Here is a 22,447-nt window from a genome sequence, read left to right as displayed (position 1 = left end):
AAATTTATCATATTATTTATTCTAAACTATTTGGACGAGACTACCGTTCGATTGCTATAAACGTGTACTTGATGTTTCATTATCCATGCTAAAACTGGTAACACGAATCGCATTTAGGTCGCACATGATTTTCGTATTCACACGATTATCCAATATGCTTTGTAAATGTGTTTAATGTATGTTTATAATCTATTCTATGAGTTTGAATATCTTTGCCTTAGCTAAAAACAGTTATGAAAAACTGCTCTGTCAATTAATATGACAAAAAAAAAGAACAGGCACGCTCCTATTCCTCGTTTTGTATCATGTCATAGAATTTTTTTTATATCTAGTCGTGTCTAAAAATAGTAACGTTGCAAGCCCCCACCAGTTATTAAGTGTTCCCTCTTTGCGCCGGCGCATATTGCGGAGCCCCTCGCACGTGCTCAATCACATATTCTAATCGTGTACAAACAAAACGATATTGATACTGAGACATATGATCAAGAATTATAAATATATTTATTTTTAAGCTTTTCCTTAATAACTCATATAATACTATTTACAAATGAAATTTAGTTGTGTGTGTTTGTATGTATTATTTTATTAATGGCAAACTGCTTGACATTCATTTTAAAGAGTAGAAAATGAAAGATAGAGCTACTGTTAACTGAAGTTTTAGTAAATTCTAAAAGTCTAGAAATTCAGATTCAAATCGACAGTGTGAAGATGGTTTTATTGCCTCTTCATCGTATCGTTCGAAATTAGTTGAATCTCCAGGGTGCTTGCATTTCGGGATATACGGTGGTGTCCAACGACAGTTTAGAATCGCTTCCCATTCGATTCCCTTGAACCATCTGTGGTTTTTGAAATCCATTACACCGTTTCTCATTACTCCGAATCTCTTGGTTATATCAACTTGAAGTGTATTGCGAACAATATCTCGTAAATCAGCGTTGAAGCTCGAAGGACAACGGTATTTTCCAGCAACAATTTTTTCATATGTTTTCATTGGATCATTTGCATAAAACGGAGGATAACCTGCATTCATTTCATACAATAAAACACCAAACGACCACCAGTCTACGGAAAAACCATATCCTTTGCTTAAAATTAACTCCGGGGCCAAATATTCTGGTGTACCACATAGTGTCCAAGTCCTTCCCTGTAATACTTTACAAAATCCAAAATCGGTTATCTTTAAGTAGCCGTTTCTATCTATTAATATATTTTCTGGTTTTAAATCTCGATATACTAAGTTTGTAAAATGCAGGTATTCTAGAGCTAAAATAACTTGACTTGCATAAAATTTCGCTAACGGTTCCTCAAACTTTCCCATTCGCCGCAGGTGACTAAACATTTCGCCTCCAGGTACGAATGGCATAACAAAATAAATATAACTATTATCTTTAAAACTGAATTCCATCGAAACAGTAAAAGGAAATCGTATCGCTTCGAGAATTCGTTTCTCGTAGAGCGTGTGATCGACTTGTTTCATCTTTATAACCTTTTCTTTTTCTAAAACCTTCATGGCATAGAATTTTTGTGTTTTAGTATATTTTAATAAAACAACTCTTCCAAAAGCGCCGGTACCGAGCGTTCGGACACGTTCTAAGTCGGAAAATTCGATGTTAAAGTTTTGTTTCTTACACCATCTTTGATCGAATTCATTTTTGAGTTGTTGCAGATATTTTCTGTATGTTTGCTGTTGTTGTTCCGTGTAACCATCACGCACTTCCGTGGAAGTTGATTGAGCGGCTAGTTTATAAGACATTTCTTTTTTAAATGTACCATACGTTTTGTTTGAACTTTTTGTTGTCATGTTGTCATTGACGTTATTACGCCGTAACCAACCAGATTGTCGCATTTACGGAATGGCAAATATTCGAAGAAAATAACGATTTCCTTTTAAAAGTGTGGGACCCTTGCGAATGTTATTCCGAGCATCAAAGAAAGCGAGGGTATATGAGAGTGTGGGGTGAAGGGAACGCACCAGCTGAGGGCGAGGGTGGTAAAATCAGCTGTGTTTAGGGTGATACACCGCCGGTCGACGTCCCGACTAGCGTATTGATCAGACGGCACGTGGAACTTATTTTATTATGTAGGTTTCCGGAAAATTTTCCCCTTGTACTAAATGTTTGTACGAATAAGCAATACAATGACGATATTTAATTACCGTCAGGTTTTCTTGGCAACACTGTATAAGTTCCAATAAAAGGAACGAATTCCTTTGACTAAGAATAGCTTGAATAAATTCTATTGATAATTATATTATGTAGTCAGTAATACACACATATAATAATCATTATATGTAGCTTTTTCCTGCTAACATTACTTAATTTATAGCGTAAATAATAATTTATTTTTATAAACAGTGTTTTCATAACAAGACATCAAACGACTTTTACGCTACTTATCTCCCGTAGGCGGTTTTGCGAGTCGTGCCAATTGTCGCAATGATACGTAAAAATTGTTCGTCTGTGCTATAACGTCTAAAGCTGCGGAAAGACAATTGATATTTCAAATGATTTAATGTTGAACGTATTTTGAAAAGTAATAATTTCTCTAATCATCAAAATAAATTATTATTAACAACATTCTTATATAACATTTTTTATGTTATTGGACTATTAATTAATACTATAAAATAATATACCATTAAATGAATTAATAATAAATAGTTATCAAATCAACAAACTTTCTATGTTAAATGATTCTATGATCAACGAAGTACGTTAAAGTACCGTTACGCACTCAGACGAGCTCAAATTGAATCGTACCAACATTTTTATAAGGCTGACACACATGCAGCGTTTTATGACGTGTGGACGTATGTTTAATGTTAATGTCGATTGCCGACATTCTTGGAATACGTTGATCCTTTGAAACAGATGTTGCCATTGTAATTAATATTATTTTTATAATCAGAATAAATAGATCAATGTGTACTAATCTATCGAAATTCAAAATTAAAAAATATATCCAATTCTTTTTTGGAACATACAAGAAACGTAACGAATACCAGTCACGCTATTTTATCATCTATGTGTTATGGTTTATTAAACCTTATCTTTATTAACGTGGTTTTTTAAGATAAGATTTAAATTTATTAATAAGGAAAGACTACTGAGTTATACTTTCATACATCAGTGAAAGTATGAACATCTCATTTATGATACATAAATTTGTTCTATGATTTAATTATTTCATTAAATGCCTACTTACTATTAATTATATGCGTCATTTTATAGTTACTGGCATGAAGGTGATTAAAGTATAGAAACCGATGAAGAAAAAACAGTAAAAACAAATCTCGGAAAAGTTGAAATGTACCAAAAGTTTTCAGTTTATTTTCAATTTGCTTTATTTCGAAACGAACTACAACTTTAGGAATTAAAAACTTTCTAGAGTCTGAATAATCAGGTAGTTCAATGTTTAAACTATCATTTAAACTTTGTTCTGCAGTTTCTTAAACCATTGTAGTACATACTGGATAGTACTATGTTGTTTTTGTTCATTACAAAGAGATACTAGATCTGAAATTGTGAGGTTTAATATTTTCAAAATGCTCAAACAATACATTAATATCGTAAGGAATTAAATTCACGCCGTTGACGAAGATATATTACGACGAATTCGGTCATCGCAATTTAGAACTATTATTAACTCACGTTATTGTTCTTGAATGCGAATGAATAAAACGGCTTATGGCCATGTATAATTTAGAGATGCTCGAAACTTGAATTTATTGGGTGCAGATTTTCGTTATATCAGATTTACGTCGGTCAAGGTTTTCGGAGGCCCGCAGTCCGCAGTGGACTTGGCACGACTTCGACTGGTGTTGCGCATTGAAATAATTCCTAGGATACGTCGTAATAATCAAGGAATGCATAAACTAATAAAAATGACACCGTGAAAACAACAAATTGGAAACTTCTCGCGTGAGTAGGTTAATATTTAATAGTCATAGGAAGATGTTGAGTATTCACTATTTAACAAATAGGCCGTCGCACATTTAGAACAGGATAAGTCAACTAGTAACGTTGAAAATAAATTCGTTAATGTCATGTGTTTGTGGCGGTTATTTTTCGAGGACGTTTCAAACATAAAAAGTAGCGCTCGGACTTGTTTTTAAATCATTTGTTCAAGCCAGTTTTACTATAGGTACGTGCGATAATTACTATTATCATTTATTAGTGTAGTATAAGAGTTATTTTTTTCGGAATTAATTCGTTACTTTGTTTTAAGTATGATTGCGATTGTTTAGATTTCGATGCGTTCAGTTTTGCAAAGTATTTTAATTGAACAGAAGAATTACGCTGTGAATATTTGTTATTGTAATTAAATGATATAAGTAGCAAATGATTAGGTTCCCGTAAACTGAAAATCATCTATGACCATTTTCAGCTTGAAAAACATTCAACAACAACTTTGCAAAATATTGAATAGACTGGTAGGCTGTGGAGTAACAAAGCAGACGTGAATGCTGTTATTGCTTTTCTCATATTTACATAATCCTCGAATGCAGTCTTAAATCGTTCTATTGCTCAATTAAGATGTAAAACAATGAGTCAATGAGCAAATGCACATTGTTAGTTTTATGTCCAGATTTTGTTCATAAATAGGTTCGCAGTTATCAGCAACTATCTATCATTCAACGGTCGGATCAATAAAAATATTTAGATAAAATCCATCAACACTGACAAGCAAACTTAATAACATGATTATTATTATTAAATTTCCTTGCAATTTCATTGCGATAAAGTATTTATTAATTGCTGCCTAAGTCTATTGAAAAAATTAAGATAATGTCACGTTAGATGCCATCTATTTCGATCCATCTAACCTTTTCGCCGAGCCAATCATTTGTTCATTGTCATTGTTCGCCCTTTACCGATCCTCTTCTGCCCTTCGTCTATTAAGTAAAAATATCTGACATTATTATAAATAAATAATAATTAATATCAGAGGATGAGGCATTAACTCCAGTGACTTTAATCCAGTGTTGAATATTAAATTTTTTGCTATAATACTAAACCTGTCAGATTTGGAAAATAAAAAAGTATGTGAAAATAATGCAATTTGGTTTGTTTCGATATTCAATAGATGAAATCGTCACTGACGTTTATTATAACTTTTTTGTATCTCGGAAGTTCTAATATTAATAATTATCAGCATCATTAATTGAAACATTAATGTATCCACTTACGTTAAGTATATTCTTATCATAGTATCTGAAATTTACGTGAAAATAAAACTAAACGATGTTAGTTTACATAGCTGAGACCGCCGAGATTAACGATCGGTCGGGCCTGGTTTCGTTATATCATCAAAATTGCAGCTTTTTTGGTTATTTAATGTTTTTGTCTGCTTTCATTTATCGTTTAACCATTATATATTTAGAAATTTGTTTTGGGGTCACGTATATTATTTTACAAATGGGTATTAAAACGTTAAGTAAACTCTTCCCTATACGATGCCTTAATTTAATATAATCTTTGTAATTGTCACATTCAGTTATGAAAATCTTCAAATTTGAGATAAAAATTTCCAAACTTCAATTTACATCATCAGATCACTGATTACTTTAAAATCTAGGAAAAAAATATACAGCTATATTTGTATAATGATATTATATTGATTAGAAGTACATAATATTTTTTCAATCTGGTCTTTTATACTGATAGCGCCTAATTTAATCGGCTTTGTTTGTGATTACCATGGACTAATCCGTAAGCCTTGTGAGAAAAACTAATCATTATTATTCACTGATTCACCTATAAAGGCCACATACATAGCTTCTGCTGGCAAAATGTTCATGGTTCAAAATCTATAATACTGATAGACAGTAGAAATCTCTGAAGTGTACATATTAATATAGTGTTTAGTAGATCATCTTTATTCCATTTAAAATGACCCACGCATATTAACTATCATAATATACTTAACACGATTTCCTTAAGCGAATTGTTTATAGTTGATGCACAAGCAGGCATATCAAGAGGTTATTCAGCTTGGTCTGATGTGAGTCACGTCTCTCGCAACGCCGGCTTGTATTTACGTTACGCAGCGGAAACTATAGTGTGTAATTATTGTAAGGCGAGGTCTTGAGTTTTGTCCCGAGTACGTTTACTCGGAATTAGATTGACGCAACAACAACTGTCTGTAAATTTCCCACTGCTGGGCTAAGGCCTCCTCTACCTTTGAGGATAAGGTTCGGAACATATTCCTCCTCGTTGTTCCAATGCGTGTTAGTGGAATACAAATGAGGAAGAATTTCTATGAAATTAGAGAAATGCAAGTTTCCTAATGATGTTTTCCGTCGCAGACGAGCACGAGATGAATTATAAACACAAATTCAGCACATAAATATTCAGTGGTGCCTTCTTGGGTTCGAACCCGCAGTCATCGGCTATGATACACGCATTCTAACCACTGGGCCATTTCGACACTAGATTGACACAGTCTCAGTAAATTACACGTTCGTTCACGCCGTCCAATGTTGTTGAACAGGAACTAAATCTATAAAGCCGCTAACTTTAAACTAAGTTTCAGCATTTAATTTCTCTCTTGAAACACTCATCGTGTCTCGAGCAGTGAACTCCATTGTCTAAAGCCTCCCAGAGTTGCCACTTGGGAGCTTTACGTAATAGATACTTCGCAATGAATTAAAGTCACAGAGGAGTTTTATTGGAACTAAAATTTGCACTGTTGTTATTTTATATTACATCTATTATATTCGGACTTAAGAAAAGGTTTTGCTGTAGTTTTTAGAATCATATACCCATGAATTACAATATGATTATATAAATCTATATAAAATATACAATTATAATTATTTTCAATGTTACTAATAGGATATGTCTTAAATGTTAAGTTTTACGATCATTTCATCATCATCACTTAGGATACAATGTTCCGTGAAATCGAAATATGCTGAAATTATTAATATTATAGTAGGATATAAATTTCTAAGACTAAGAATAGCAAAAGCCAACAGTGTCCACGTCTTCACCTGGTCCATTGGTATATTTGTACCAAAATATAACGTAATGTTCTAGTAATGATGATATGTTTGTTTCTCTTATTGAGTCGATATCTAAACAGTCTCTATTTGCAGTTACGCTTAGACCTTAGAGTAATATAATCTCACCACAACAAACCCTCAGCTGAGCCGGTGCCAACGAACCTATTAACCGGTTTCCGTAAGAATATACGGCGTTCGAACTTTTCGTAACTTTTGTGTTATCTATTGGTTTGATTAATTCAAGTTTTTAGTTATATAATTTGATGAAGATTGCATTTTGTTCAAAATTAATGTCTTTCATCTGTTATTATGAAGTGATTTTACACATAAATCTTAACCTACATTTACAGTCTCCTAAAACAAGCAATATTTACTCAAAAGGAAACCTCAACCATAAACATTGTTTTGTCAAACCTGTTTTTACAATGTGTTGGAATAAATTGAGCCACATGTGTATCCACTGTCCACCAATCCGCAATAGAGCAGCGTTGTGAAATAAGCTCTAAGCAATCTCGAGAGGAGATATCTTTGACAATCAGTGGGACATCTATAGCTTCTGTTACTAATTAAAAAAACATATTGTCTCTAGTTAAAAGCTATAATGACCTTGATGATTCTAACACCCATCTGTATATTTGTCGTTTGTATGATATCGTCTTTTCTTAAGTGTGTTTTAAATAAATGTTTAACTGTTTCAGTTGGGTATTTAACTTTGACAATCGTTTATATACTAACTAATAAATATGCATGTCAAAGTACTAAGCATTTAATTTATGTGGAGCTATAACGAATTTATGCTCGTGAAAGGAAGTATCGTTATCCTTTACGTCCCCTTCTTATTATAGAATAACAACTCTTAAATTACACCCTAAAAATACTTGCGAGCTTGAAGAAAAAATAAGTCTAGCGGATCATGTTATTAAAACAATGCTTCTCTTGTTACAGATTTGTCAAAAAATCGGTTCAGCGAATTGCCGGAGGAAGTGACCACGTATATATATTTAGAAAAGTTAGTGTTGTCACAAAATGTCATCAGAACAATACCAGATGCAGTCGGTGGTTTACAGTCACTTACATACTTAGATCTCAGGTTAGTACACAAATAAAATATTAATAGGGCTTAACGGAGTATATTTATGTTAAAAAGATTTACGACCTTATTTATAAATGATGTTTAGCGTTTAATTGGTTAAACACCGATTTCTCTTTCTGTTACCACTGTTTTGACATATAATAGAAGAAGACAGAGCATTGTTCAACTCCACGAAACAGCATTTATAAATAAATCCGTTGAACGATATAATTAAGTAAATATAAACTAATATCATTTGATAGATAACTATATTATTTTATGTTCTATTGCTGTATGATAATTTGCATTTCTCAAAACTTGCATCATATCCATTTTAACGTTTAGACGCATTTCTTCGGGTATCGATTTAAAATGTGGAAGTAGTGACAGGAGAAATAATTTATCCGGATCTTCTAATTCGCTTCTGACCTGTGAATCGACGTTTGCGAATGCAAATTCATCGATAACGTTCGATTTATTTATAATATTATGTTTCTGTGGCACATCTATTGATATATCTTCATTTAGTTGATAATCGTCGTTGTTATCGTTGTCATTGTCTTCTTCTGAACTTTCTTTGGTAAGTTTTAACTTTTTCTTAGGTCTCCATGCTCGTCTTTTGTTTCTTCCGTCGTCCGATTCACTCGAAGCAGTTTCTGGTTGTTCTATTCGTTTCTTTAAGAGGAACTGTAATTGTTTACTATATAAATAAGGACGTCTCGTTCGATTAGGATGACTGACGTACTTTTGAAAGCAATCCCTGATGCTCTTCCATTTCTTCTGAAGTTGAAGTTCTGAAATTGATAAATTTATATTAGATTTCCTAGAATAATTAAATATTATCCAAGCGAGGTTTTCAACGAAAGACGTTATTGTAATAGTTGCCTATATTTCTGGACTTAATAAAAAAGACGTACTTATTATTATATTTTACTACTATGTTTAAGACGGTTGCGTTTTATAGTAAACAAACAATTCTTATTTGTATTGATATCCGATACTTGTTAAAATAAGTAATTTATTTTTAAACAATGTTTTTAATTATTTACCAAGTAATTGACAACTTAAATATTTTAAATACCAATAAACGTTTTTAGAAAAGTTGACCCATATTTTTATGATTTCATATGAGATCCATATTAGCTAGATGAAACAAATAGCTATTTTGTTCGCATATAATGCTAGTTTAGCAAAAATACAATACGCTTATGCAAAATGCTGTTATTACCTAGTTCTCTCATCTCGCTCTTTGAAACCTTCACGTCGCTCGTCATTAGTTCGTTAACGACCTCCGTCCATAGTTTGTGTCTTAAGTTTTTCGTTCTGTATTCTAAATTCTCGAAGTCCCATATACCCGGTCGTTTTTTTACCTCTTCGATTAGACGTTCCGGGTCATATTCGAACTGCACAGTGGTCATTGTGACCTCGGTTGAACGGCGTGTTTGGGCGTGCGAACGTTGGCTGTCTATACGAGCAGCGTGCGCCGGGCGACTGACGCGCGGCGGGGGAACGCGCAGTGTGTTTCAAAATGGCGCCTGTGTACTGCTAGGTTAGCCAACGCTTGCGAAACAGAACAGGACTACGTTACTCTTACATATAGTTTTAATAAATATTAATATGAATAACAACACCATTATACACAGGTATTTAATGTAATCGATAACTCAAGCTGATTTTTACGCTAAAATGAATTCGTTTGAGTACTCTCTAGAAATACGATGGTTTAAAAATCATTTTATTATTTATTAATTCCACAAGCCATTACATTTGAAGTGATTTACACGACAAAACCAGGCAGTTTCGAATATTTCAATGCAAGATGGGGTAAACACACACACGCTCATGCACGCAGTACAAGTCTGAACGCAAGTCTAGTAGCAAATATACATAGATTAGGTTCAGCTTAAAAAAGTAAAACAGATTTTCGGATAACGTCCCATCATTCATTAAATCTAATTGTAATAAGTTATCTATATAATGATTCATATACTTTTATAAAATGACGCCATCTTAGATAACACTCTTTGAAATAGCTTGAAAAATTCTAATATAAATGAACCTAGGTGATCTTGTTATGAACGAATAAAGTATATATTCTGTCCCGGGAACGTGAATACGTGTGGACACGCTATCGTAGTGGTTTCGTATCTATCGAGCGACGCGGCGTGACCCCGGCGGCGGGGGGAACGAGCGGATTCGCGGCGGTCGACCGCATCAAACGCTGCCGTTGTTACGAATAAAAACGCTACATTCATCTACAAAAATACATCGCATTTTACGCTGATCTCTTGTTAAAAGTAATTTCATTTCCTTCCATTAATTAAAATAATCATTGCAAAGATATGGCCCAGTGGTTAGAACGCGTGCATCTTTACCCATGAGGGTTCAAACCTAGGTAAGCACCACTGAATATTCATGTGCTAAATTTGTGTTTATAATTCATCTTCTTGGCGGTAAAGGAAAACATCGTGAGGAAAACGCTGCATGTGTCTAATATCCTAGAAATTCTGCCACATATGTATTCCAACAACCCGCATTGGAACAGCGTGATGGAATATGTTCGAAACCCTCTGCTTAATGGAAGAGGAGGCCTTATCCCAGCAGTGGGTTGTTGCTGTTGTTGCAAAGATATTTTTTCACGTGTTCATTTAACTTTAATAAATATTTAGTTATAAGAATAATATATGCATACGTAATTAAGCTTGATGATGATGATATCTTCATGAGTAATTGTGAACACGCACCGCGTCTATTCTCAACGGAAATAACGCAACTACGTTGTAAATATTGGTGCACAAGTTTGTTCACATACACAGGTGAACTCCCATAATCATATAGTTAATATACCCATATAGGATAATAGGATATGTGTGTTTTAAAAGTGTGATAATTGATTAATAATGGATTTGAATCCAAAGCCTAGCCGCTTGACTAATAATACATCTTTATCTTTACATTGTATACAACACAGTTCTTACAACTGTTTACCCTATGTATGCTTAGGTTTATCAAATTACGCAACGAATTTTAATGCGGTTCTTTTTAATAAATACAGTGATTCGAAAGGAAGGTTATATTTTAAATACATGGACATTATAGTAAAGAAACACTGATAACTTTAGAAGTTTCTAATGTGGTGTCGATAAATAAATTATGTAGTATATTTAGTACCAGCATTGCAACCGTGCGAATCCGGGGTGGGTTACTAGTACATTATAAACTTTAGCAAGAAATTATTGCACACTTAAATATCTAGTTGGTATTTTAATTTTCAACAAAATGTATTTATAAAACTTGAAGCATTGCTACCCTTATTTGGAATACTCGGTTGTCATTAACGAAGCTGATAAACCAGTTGTTAATTCAGCGCATCATTTTCTTATTGACTCTCGTCTATATACTAATGGATCTTCACTGCTTTTAACTAACTCAATTGCAATTAATGATTTGACTTCAGTGCGTTTTGTTACGTATACGAACAGTTAATGGAAATAAATAATTGTATAGAAATTTCCAATAGAGGTGCAGGTCTATGCCTTTTTTTCGCTGGAAAAATTCTTTACGCGCTTCCGCCACGTGATGGGAGGTGGGGGGTGTGTGGGACTCCCCGGTTTTCTGGACACCTAGTGCGCCCAGGTCCACCGGCCAGGTCCACCGTCAAACCAGCGGTACCCTCTCCTACGTCCGGTGGGCGCCACGGGATCGCTGAACAGGTCTATGCCTAGCGTAGGGACAATTACTTACTAGATGTGCCACATTGATCTGTATACGGAAACCTTTAATTGCGTATATAGCTAGGTATACTATAAGTGTGTAATAATAACAAACAAGCAAAATGTTAACACATATAATATCGTCGTCGTATCGTTATGATCCAGTGATTTGAAAACATGGATCTCAATCAAAGATCGCAAATTCAAACTTGAACAAGTACCACTGAATTTTCCTTAAGTTCGCGTTAAGTATAATAGAGGCCATTGGTGACGAAAAATTTGTGACATAAGTGTATTACTTTTGGGTACGATTATTTTTTGTTATATATACCGCTTTGGGATAGTGTGGTGTAAGTAACTTATCTTTAAAAGGAAAAGTAGTCTTTACACGCTTATTTACAGACTAATTACTTATCAATGTACATAAACAAGTCTGGAAATAAAAGTATTATGTGATTCGTGAAGTACGATAACACTTATCAGCGATTTATTTTCGGTAAGTTTTATTTATGATGCTCTTGATAAAGTAGGTTATATATGTGACACGATTCATTGAACCACCTAACGTTATAGTATTTTAATAATTTTAAGTGAAACCGACATATTTCCCTGGTTATTAATATAATACTCGCAGCTGTTATCCGTCGGATTCGATTGGCGTAAATGTAATAAAAGTATTAATAATCTTTTAAAATCATCAAATAGAGAGCGAATGTTTACTTTGTGGTAGGTGGTAGCCCCGTCTGAGTAGATACAACCGTATTAGATATTCTATTGCCAAACAGTTATATTAGTACTTGTATTGTGTTCCGGTTTGAACAGTGAGTCAGTGTAACTTGAGTTACAAGGGGCACGACATCTTAGTCCCAAGTTGGCGCATAGGCGATGACGTTGTAAAAGAAGATGGTGAAGTAATGATCATTTACCTTCTGTTGATCTATTAAGCCGTCCGTCAATAAATTAATTAAGAAAATAATGTACGTAGAAACATTTGGGTAGTCTCTGTTAAGATCGGATGTCGTGACCTAAATTGGTCAGTTGGACATCATATTATTTATCGTACTAATCTAACGAATTAACGTAAAATATTAATATAATATAAGAAACAATATTTGAGTATTTACATTGTTAATTATTTTAGTTTTATCATTATTTATCATTATTTTATTTACTTACTAAATTTTAAATTTAGTACGTAAATAAACTGACATGGCACTAGCATACATGATACAATTCGTGGTGTAAAAGGAGGAAATTTTGCACAGAAATTCATCATCATATTTCAGCCAATTTGCACAAAATCTTAATGCATTAAACACCTTTCTCACAAGTTACTCCTTCCATTAGTGAAACCCCTGTATCCTTAGGAAGTTTTGACGTAAATAGTACAGGCGCAGCGGGAGAATTTATTTTATAATATGCAATCATAACAAATAACCCTACAGAGCAATGTAAGGTTGGTATAATGGGTAGTTACGGCGGCATAGGATAAAGTCATCCCATCTTAATTCATGTTTAGTGGGCTTCAAACCTTGTCCCAAAGACCGTGCTTCATAAAAAAACACTATCACTTAAGATTATATTATATTATTGAAATATATTAAATAGTAATTCGACTCTTATAGAGGTATCGTAGGACGAGGTATCGAGGAATATAAAATATTCTTAATTTTAAATAATCTAATAAATCATAATTTTAATCAAATGTGTGTTTGATTGTTTTGATTGGTATTACTCGATTGGTTTTTATCGTACTAATTGTTATGATAATAATCGTTGACGTTAATATTACTTTGTTTAATTACCGGTTATAACGATAAATATATATCATTCGTAACTAGTTACCAAAAACGTTTTAAAAATAATCATTATCATTTTGTATGTAATTGTGCTGGTTAATTTACTGGGTCGCAAACGTTTACTAATTAAATATATCATTTAGTTATAATTATTTTTACCATATATTTATTATATCTTTTATAATTATGTTTAGGTTTACGATATATTATACCCAAATTCTTATATTATTAATTGCGTAGGCCGACTTTTGTTCCAGTAATTGTAGGATAGCACATAAGAAATCGTTTATGTTCTTATTTTGAAGAGCTCTAGTTGTTGATGTGCAGAAAATTAAGTGGATTCTTGGTTGATTTACTAAATTGCAATTTAATAAATATCTAATTTAAGAGAGAGGAAAACAGTTAATAAAAAATATTACAAACGTAAACTAAATTAAATTCTTATCGACTAACTCCAATTCTAACTGAATAAGTACTAATTGACATTAAATATGTATGTTAATTAGTGTTTTATAAATTAGGCGCGAAATGTAGATGCGACTGTAGTGACTTGCAGTTTACAATGAAATAAAGTCATTAGGTGTCCTAAGTCTCGAAATTCCTAAAAATATCTTTTAATGATGACCTCAGTGGTGTGTACATCGGTTTTCATGGATACGCCACTCCGAGGTCCCGGGTTCGATTCCCTGTCGAGTCGATGTAGATTATCATTACTTTTCTATGTTGTCTTGGGTCTGGGTGTTTGTGGTACCGTCGTTACCTCTGATTTTCCTTAACACAAGTGCATTAGCTACTTACATTGGGATCAGAGTAATGTATGTGATGTTATTTCATATTTATAAAAAAAAAAATGCAAAAAAATAATCGTAGGAGTTTCACGGGATACTCTCTAGTGTATAGTCTATATATATACATAATAATGCTTACACATTATTATAATAACAACCCTGTGTTATTGAATCCCATGGTGTCAGGAATGTCGGGCAGACATTTCTGGCCAAAGAATCAGAACTGCTATTCAACGGCTAAATGCTGTTAGCATTCTTGTTACCATTCTTAGTGGTCGTGATTTGAAGCTATTTTTAATATTGTTCTATGTCTAAGTATTTAGTTTGGTATGTAACTAGGTTAATTAAATATAATATATATATTTAAGCTTTAATCTTTGACTAGAGTTGTAGTCAAAGCAGGAAAAAAATTTTGTCATCATTAATTTTTTTTAATAGGTAATTTAATTTTCATTTTTACAACAATTTTTATTTAAGAAAGTTTTAGAATATTTCAATAAATTATGTATCTTATTGTATTATAAATTATAATGTATATTTTTGATATATTTAAAGTTATTTTTTAGTTTTAAGAAGAATAAAAAATACAATTTCTTAAACGCCTCCGAAATTAATTTGTAAAACAAATTAATGAAATTAGGTTTGTTTAAATAATATACTTAATATGATAGAAAGTTGACCGAGTTTAACCATTATATTGAGACTACGAAATATGTTTTTTCGGAGAAACGGTGATTTTTCTATTAAACTCAAGGTCTGGATATAACCTTGCCTATTCGACAAACACAATTAACGAATGTATTTTATGGTGTTTTACAAGCGTTTACTGAGATCCGAGTGACAGGAAGGCGTTGCCCTTTTAGACAGAAATAGCAGCAACGCTGGCAAATTTCAAATGATGACACTTGGGATTAAATACGTAACATTATAGCTCGCAGTACGTGTTTTGAAATGTCTAATATAATATTAATAATTGATACGGCACTGTTCCTATACTAATGTTGTAAATGCGAAAGTATCTCTATCAAATTAGTAAGTATAATAATTAGTAGAACATTTTCCTTGATTCAAGTTCTTATATTGTATGTATTCAATGTGTTATTGCATCTACAGCATCGGTTGTCCTAAGTAAATAAATAAATAAATCACTGAACGACACTTGATGAAATATTACATAGACATAATAAATATTTTATTCTTGACGACCACTCTTAAAATGCTTGCCAAAGCGACAGCTACTACTGACATTACAAATTAATTAGTGTATCCTGAAAGGATAGAATTTTATTAATATTATAATAACATTATATTGATAAACTCATGTGTTACTTTACGTTTAAAGTTTTACACAACAGTTTCGCCTGTTGTGTATTCTAATGGTTGTCAAGGATGATCAATCAATCAACTGATCAATTTTTCTGATAATTGTATTTTATATGATATATTACTGAGATACTAATAAAAACTCTTCGGAATATATCATACACTAAGTGAAATCAATCATATACTTCATATTTGACTGTATTTAATTGAAACATCATAGTGTAGCGTAAGTGAAAATTAACCGTTAACTAAAATTAACGTTACAGTAATTATATTACGAAAGCTAGCCCAATTCTTATTTGATTTATCGCCTATGCGATCTCGTTATATAACTTCTGCGATATAGCGTGTAGCCTGTTATTGAATATTAATTCCACGCAATATATTTGACCGTGAACTTATCGTCGAATAGAGAGAGACGTAAGTGTTCATTGAAGCGAAGCACTTTTTGCCTTTGTAATATCATACGTTTTTTTATTGCGGACTACACCTCGAGTTATATTAAACTAAGAGATATTTTAAACAGAGATGAAAACGTGAACCTTAAAATCGCGTAAATCGATTTTAAATCCGAGCTAAATAAAGTCGATATTAATATCATGAATGTGAAAGTAACTCTGTCTGTCTAATTTGATGAATTTTTTGTATGAAGCAAACTTGAAGTCCAAGAAAGGACGCGGTTTTCTTTTTTTCCTAACATATGAAAACCAACACACTTAGACGCGAGCGAATCCGCGGGCGACTAATAGTTTTTTATATATGTATATAATCTGTGTCATTGTTATACAATTGTATATCTATAGTTTATGCGGTGGTAGGGCTTTGTGATAGCCCGTCTGGGTAGGTACCACCCACTCATCAGTTATTCTTCCGCCAAATAACAGTACTTAGTATTGTTGTGTTCCGATTTAAAGGGTGAGTGAGCCAGTGTAACTACAGGCACAAGGGACATAACATCTTAGATCCCGAGGTTGGTGGCACATTGACGATGATAAAATAAAATAGTAATGTAAAATTGTAAGGATTGGACATGTCCAATATATCATGGATATAGGACGAGCTTTATTGTCTAGTAATCGAAATTTTCATCGTTATATATTTTATTAGTATACGCGATTATTTTTAATTTATTATGTAATTATAAAACTAGGTCGCTATTGACTTGTACCATGTTTGGCGCTAAATATTCGACCACACCTCCGTCTCGTCTGTCGCGTGTGAAGTGATAATATATCAAAATAAATGGACATTCTTCGATGTTCTGCGTTAATGCAATAACGTCCTCCTTTCGCTGTTACCGCATCGATAATTTATAGAAAGTGTCATTATATTATATATGTTGCTATTGTTAGTTACTGGCTGCAGCGCAAACCGCATTAAATTGCAGACGTATCTCACTATCTAGGAAAAGATTTCTAATATAATTATTATAATTAGTTATAGGATTAAAATCTTTCAATCAAAAATAATTTAACGACATTAAAAAGTTTTCAAAATAGTTCCTAGTCGTAACTTTTTTTTAATTCCATTTATGTCTAGTTTGAGCCATAAAGCCGAAATTGCTATATAAGCCAATGATGTTGTTTTATCATTAAAGCCGTGACTGCCACCTTTATTCCTGTAACAAAAAGAGTGCATTGTGATAGTGGACCGTTTTGTAGGTCGGTATAAAGATCAGTGGGCGGGGTGAACGACCGAGATGTCACGGTCCCATGTTATATGTGGAATGAACGCTGTGAGTTAACATAGCCTTGCTATGAATTTATTTTAGCACGTTCCATGTTTAAAAATATTTTTTTCAACGACTAATCGGGTTTGAGTATGAAATGCTTTTGATAAATTAAAAAAAAATAATACAACTATAAATATTTATTCGTATAAATTTGTATGTAGGTATTGTATTAAATATTCAATATTATAGTTATTGTTTTCGTGTTTACTGTTTGCCGGTAAACCTTTCTATTTAAACGTATGTACGTATGTAGGTATATAAATATGCCTATCTAACTAATAGTATCTAGTTAAAAAATAGTAACAAGAAAATACGGTTTATTGAATGAATGAATGCTCTTTAAAAATAGAGCAATAAAATATTCATAATTTAAATGATATTATAAATACCTGTGACTGCGGTTTCACCGGAATTTCATTTGAATATTGGTACACTTCTGATTATATGTTTACGTAATATTTGTGATAAATATATGATTATAGGAAACTAGATTGAGTGACGTTTATGTCAACTCAGCTACATAACCGGAACTGTTTAGCGTGAAGTTGTGTATATTTTTGATTTATAACTTCACGTCTAACAGGCTACATAACGTAAAAATATAATTTATTGAATCTAAAGTAAGTTCCCACTAATATAATTTTTACTAGCTGCGTTTCGTAGTTTTGACTGCGTTTCATTTGAATTGTAAATCCCCAAGAACAGTGATGAGTGGTTCGAAAGCGTGTATCTTAACCGACGATTGCGGGTTCAAACCCAGGCAAGCACTACTAAATTTTCATGTGCATAATTTGTGTTTATAATTCATCTCGTGCTCGGCGGTGAAGGAAAACAGCGTGTGGAAACCTGCGTTTGTCTAATTTCAATGAAATTCTGCCACATGTGAATCCATCTACGCGTATTGGTGCGATGTGGTAGAATATGTTTATAAGCTTCTCCTCAAAGGGAAAAGATGCCTTAGCTCAGCAATGGGAAATTTACAGAGTGTTACTGTATACATTTGTTTTGCTGTTTACGTCTTAACTAAACAATCATTACAAAAAAAGATCCCCATTCGCTTCACACGCGATTTTTTTACCACTCTAACGTAACAATTTATTGATAAATAAATCCAATATATTGTGACAGGCCCGACCCAACATTAACCCGACACGAACCCAAGACAGCGTAATCAAGCAGCCTTATGATCTAACCACTTAGACTTACTTAAAAGTTATATATAATTTAGATATATTATGTATGTATACATAACATAGTCTAGTAAAATGTATGTGTATTATAAGGAAGTTTGCTTGGTTTTATTATTTAATCTTCGTTTTATTTGTGTCACGCTGATAATAATTTACTGTCTGATATATGGGTCACCAAAATATAGTAAGTTACTTATTATTATTGACTGTATATTAAGAGTTGTGTAATAGATATATATTTTTTCAATATTCCAGCAAAACATGCTTGGATTTTCCAATTAGTTGAGAGACACAAATAAATATATCCATGGCTTAATAACTCAAGGCAAATTTAATTTAATTTTTGCAGGAAACCTCTGTCTAATGTAAATTTTCTCTCCTTAAATTTTCGTTTTAAGTAGAGTGCTGTACCCCTCAATTTGCAAAGGCTCAGGACTCAAGTAAATAGGTCATATAAACATCATATAAACGCAAGTAAATACGTGGCTTTTGACTCGGATAAACCTGTCGCGTTGAAAAGGCACCGACTTTATTAAAACTGTCTTAACTTGCAATGTATTTGTAATCGTTTGTTTATTTATTTATTTAACTTTTTTTTAATAAAAAAGATGAATTATACCCGCTTTCTGGTATCCCATGGAGTATTACACGTCGGTTCTTTTTGAATGACAATGTTTTTTAAAACCGTGGTAATCATGACTTGATTCTACACCAGTATTGGTTCCAGGCAAAGGCACTTGTCTACAACTCAGCTTGACCGACACGAAATTATTTAAAAAATTTCATTTTTTTTAAGTGACGTCTAACCTTATTGAATTATTGTAATGTTATATTAAATACTATAGTCCGTTCTATGTATATAATATGCATAACATATTGGAATATATGGAAATAACAGTTTGTACAATAGAAAATATTCACGTGCTTTAGCGATTGGACCAATCAATGAACAAAACGAAAAAATTATGGACTGTTTACTCCAACTAGGACTATCAGGACAACCACATACATATTTTTAAAAAGTACGATTAATATTAATAAATGCCTTTACTAATTAAAGGTAAAAATTTTGAGCAAGTTATCTATGATATTCATTATGGATACGTGAAAAAATTGCGTTTTGAGTATCAGTTTTAAATAAAGATAATACAATCAAGATCATGTGTTTATGTTTGAAGTGCATCATTGCAGAGATATTCGCATATCAAAAACATTTTTATCTTCGATTGGAATGTATATTTCGGTTACATTTGCGTGAAATTGAAATCACGTTTTCTGAATCGTTACGTTCATCGTTACGTTGTAAGTGTATGTCTTTAAAATTACAACAACAGCCTGTAAATTCCCACTGCTGGGCTAAATGCCTCTTCTCCCTTAGAGGAGAAGGTTTGGAACATATTCCACCACGCTGTTCCAATGCGGTGGAATACACATGTGGCAGAATTTCTATGAAATTTGTCACATGCAGGTTTCCTCACAATGTTTTCCTTCACCGCTTAGCACGAGATGAATTATAAAGACAAATTAAGCACATGAATCAGCGGTGCTTGCCTGGGTTTGAACCCGCAATCATCGGTTAAGATGCACGCGTTCTAACTACTGAGCCATCTCGACTTTAAAATTACACAGAGCAAATCGATTTAGCCCAGTCCGAAGTGCTCGGTGGGAGCCCGTTATTCCGCGAAGAAAAACAATGTACCATTAGTATACGTCAACATGCTTTTATAGAACTGTCTGGCTCACATTCGGTGTTCAATATCTTCTACGATAATTGTGGAATTAATTACTTAATTGTAATTATCAAATCTAAGCCCTCGCTTATTAATTGTGACACAAGTTAAAAGGAAAACGAGTACATAACTATTTAAAATAAACGGTTTGGATTTGTTTGTGATTTACGTTGTAAACATCATGTGACAAAAAAATGTGTCACGTGACAAAAAAAAAAGTGTGCTAAAGTTTCGTCTATTTCATGTTCTAATCAAGTCTGATTGAATATAGACATATAATAAAAAATGTTTAACAAATTAAAAAAAATGAGTGTAATAACTACGGGGGTAGGCCGTTGTTCCTTGAGGTCTTTGGGTCAATCTAATAAGGTATTATGTCCTTCTTATAATATTACATTGCAGATGAAAGCCGTGACGCCGTATTGGGCAGTAATATAATTTTCATCTATAAAAAACCTCGTTGCCACTGTTAAAAGGAATGTAAGTCACCACTGTCAATCATTCAATGCCAACACGCGAAATCCGAATGTTATCTTCAATCTAAATAATTTATCCGATCATAACACGGTTAAGGTCCAACAAGTAAGCAAAACACAGCCGTGAAACCTCTATCCGTAACTCGTGCGTACGCATTGTCGTAAATGCATTATCCGTGACGCCATAACAAATAATAGGTACAGTACGACACAACTTTGACGTAGCATCGGCAAATTCATTAAAACCGATTACTGCCGATATAAACAACCAATAGATATAACTCCCTATCGCGGACTCTATTCGTTGCTTTAGATTCTCGCGTCAGTTCGACCAGAGAAAGCAAGTGCATGTAAATCGACGTGTCCAATTGGCGAATATATTAGGTCATATGATATTACAAGTAATTACGTTTGTGTAAAGGTTATATTCGCACAGGAAGTAAATATTGATAATTTGGGATAGCGTACTTAATTCAGGTGTGATCAGTTTTACGAATTTTGTCGATGCTACATCTAAGTTGTGTCGTACTGTACCTCGAAATTAGAACGCGTGCCAAAAACTATTGTAATTATACTTGCGTAATCGACAAATTTGATGGAGCCTGTACGTTACGGCAGTTTTATTTGGTTTTTTTCTAATATTATGAATGCTAAACTTTTGTTTGGATTTTTGTTATTCGTTCACGATTTAACGGCTGGACGGATTTTAACAAAACTTGGCATAGAAGTCGACTTTCACGTTTAGTAGAGTACTATTGAAAAAAAGCTATTTCTATAATTTATTAAAACATCGGTTATATCATCAAAATTCGGCCATGTTTTATGATTTAGTATCAATTCACGAACGCTAAATTACTACACACTACGAATAAAAAAGCAGCGGAGTATCGATGAAATGAAAATTGTTGTAAAACGGGGAAAAATTGTCTTTTAAGAGTTTCCGTTGCGTGCACTGCGTAAACTGTCAAACATCCTCAAAAGCCAGTACGAACTGCTAGTATGTTATAACCGTACCGTTTATTCTGTGTTAAGGTTTTATGCAAGCTCATTTGGTAAGGTACCACCTACTCATCAGATATTTTACTGCCTAACAACAGTATTGTTGTGTTCCGGTTTGAATGTCGCGTGAGCCAGTGTAACTACAGGCACAAGGGACATAACATCTTAGTTCCCAAGGTTGCCACTAACCTTGGGACATTAGCCCTGTGAGGCGTTTTTGCATGTATAACAGAAATAACCGTGAATCTACTATTTAAGTAATTGGGTTGGTATATATTGACATAGACATATATAGCCTTAACTACTCGTAGCGCGATGTTTAGTCTCAAAAGCTATTCCAGCAATCAAACTAATTTCTTAATACATACGGTACATATCTTACCTTTAAATTATTTAAATATCTTTACATATTAAATCGAGCCGTGATGGTACCGTGGGTAAAATATAACAGATACATAACGTAACAGAAAGTTACGGCCTTTTTATCAAATAAGTGCCATACAGTTTTCATGCTTGCAAGACTTCTTTCTAAGAGAAAAGGAGTCAATAAAAAATATTTATTTAACTTCAATGCAAATACTTCAGCCAGTAAACAAATCAAAATCTGGTGATTTTCATA

General features: G+C 33.0%; 3 protein-coding genes across 4 annotated transcripts in view; 1 reads left to right on the top strand and 2 right to left on the bottom strand.

Moving 5' to 3' along the window:
- LOC124530777 (leucine-rich repeat and calponin homology domain-containing protein) overlaps positions 1-22,447 on the top strand; it is a 66,209-nt gene that overhangs the window by 22,143 nt on the left and 21,619 nt on the right. For both annotated transcript variants that reach the window (XM_047105051.1, XM_047105050.1), the window contains exon 2: positions 7,952-8,096. In XM_047105051.1, coding sequence (XP_046961007.1) covers positions 7,952-8,096 — 145 coding nt within the window. The remainder of the gene's footprint in view (positions 1-7,951; positions 8,097-22,447) is intronic.
- On the bottom strand, positions 668-1,801 carry LOC124531421 (cAMP-dependent protein kinase catalytic subunit 1-like). The gene has a single exon (XM_047106007.1). It carries the CDS (start codon positions 1,799-1,801, stop codon positions 668-670), a length of 1,134 nt encoding a protein of 377 aa, XP_046961963.1.
- On the bottom strand, positions 8,121-9,597 carry LOC124530778. The gene is made up of 2 exons (XM_047105052.1): positions 9,307-9,597; positions 8,121-8,872 (listed from the first exon to the last, which is right to left on the bottom strand). Exons 1-2 carry the CDS (start codon positions 9,494-9,496, stop codon positions 8,346-8,348), a joined length of 717 nt encoding a protein of 238 aa, XP_046961008.1. The 5' UTR covers positions 9,497-9,597; the 3' UTR covers positions 8,121-8,345.

Source organism: Vanessa cardui, chromosome 7 (genome assembly GCF_905220365.1).
Source record: "Vanessa cardui chromosome 7, ilVanCard2.1, whole genome shotgun sequence".
Lineage (NCBI taxonomy): Eukaryota > Metazoa > Arthropoda > Insecta > Lepidoptera > Nymphalidae > Vanessa > Vanessa cardui.
The sequence above is the reverse complement of the archived record's forward strand: the minus strand, read 5'-3'. Positions and strand labels throughout refer to the sequence as shown.

Bases quoted from the DNA above. Each gene is read 5' to 3' on its own strand.
- LOC124531421 (XM_047106007.1), bottom strand. From the start codon at position 1,801: ATGACAACAAAAAGTTCAAACAAAACGTATGGTACATTTAAAAAAGAA.
- LOC124530778 (XM_047105052.1), bottom strand. From the start codon at position 9,496: ATGACCACTGTGCAGTTCGAATATGACCCGGAACGTCTAATCGAAGAG. The intron at 8,873-9,306 runs GTAATAACAGCA...TATCAATTTCAG, and splicing joins GAGCGAGATGAGAGAACTAG to AACTTCAACTTCAGAAGAAA.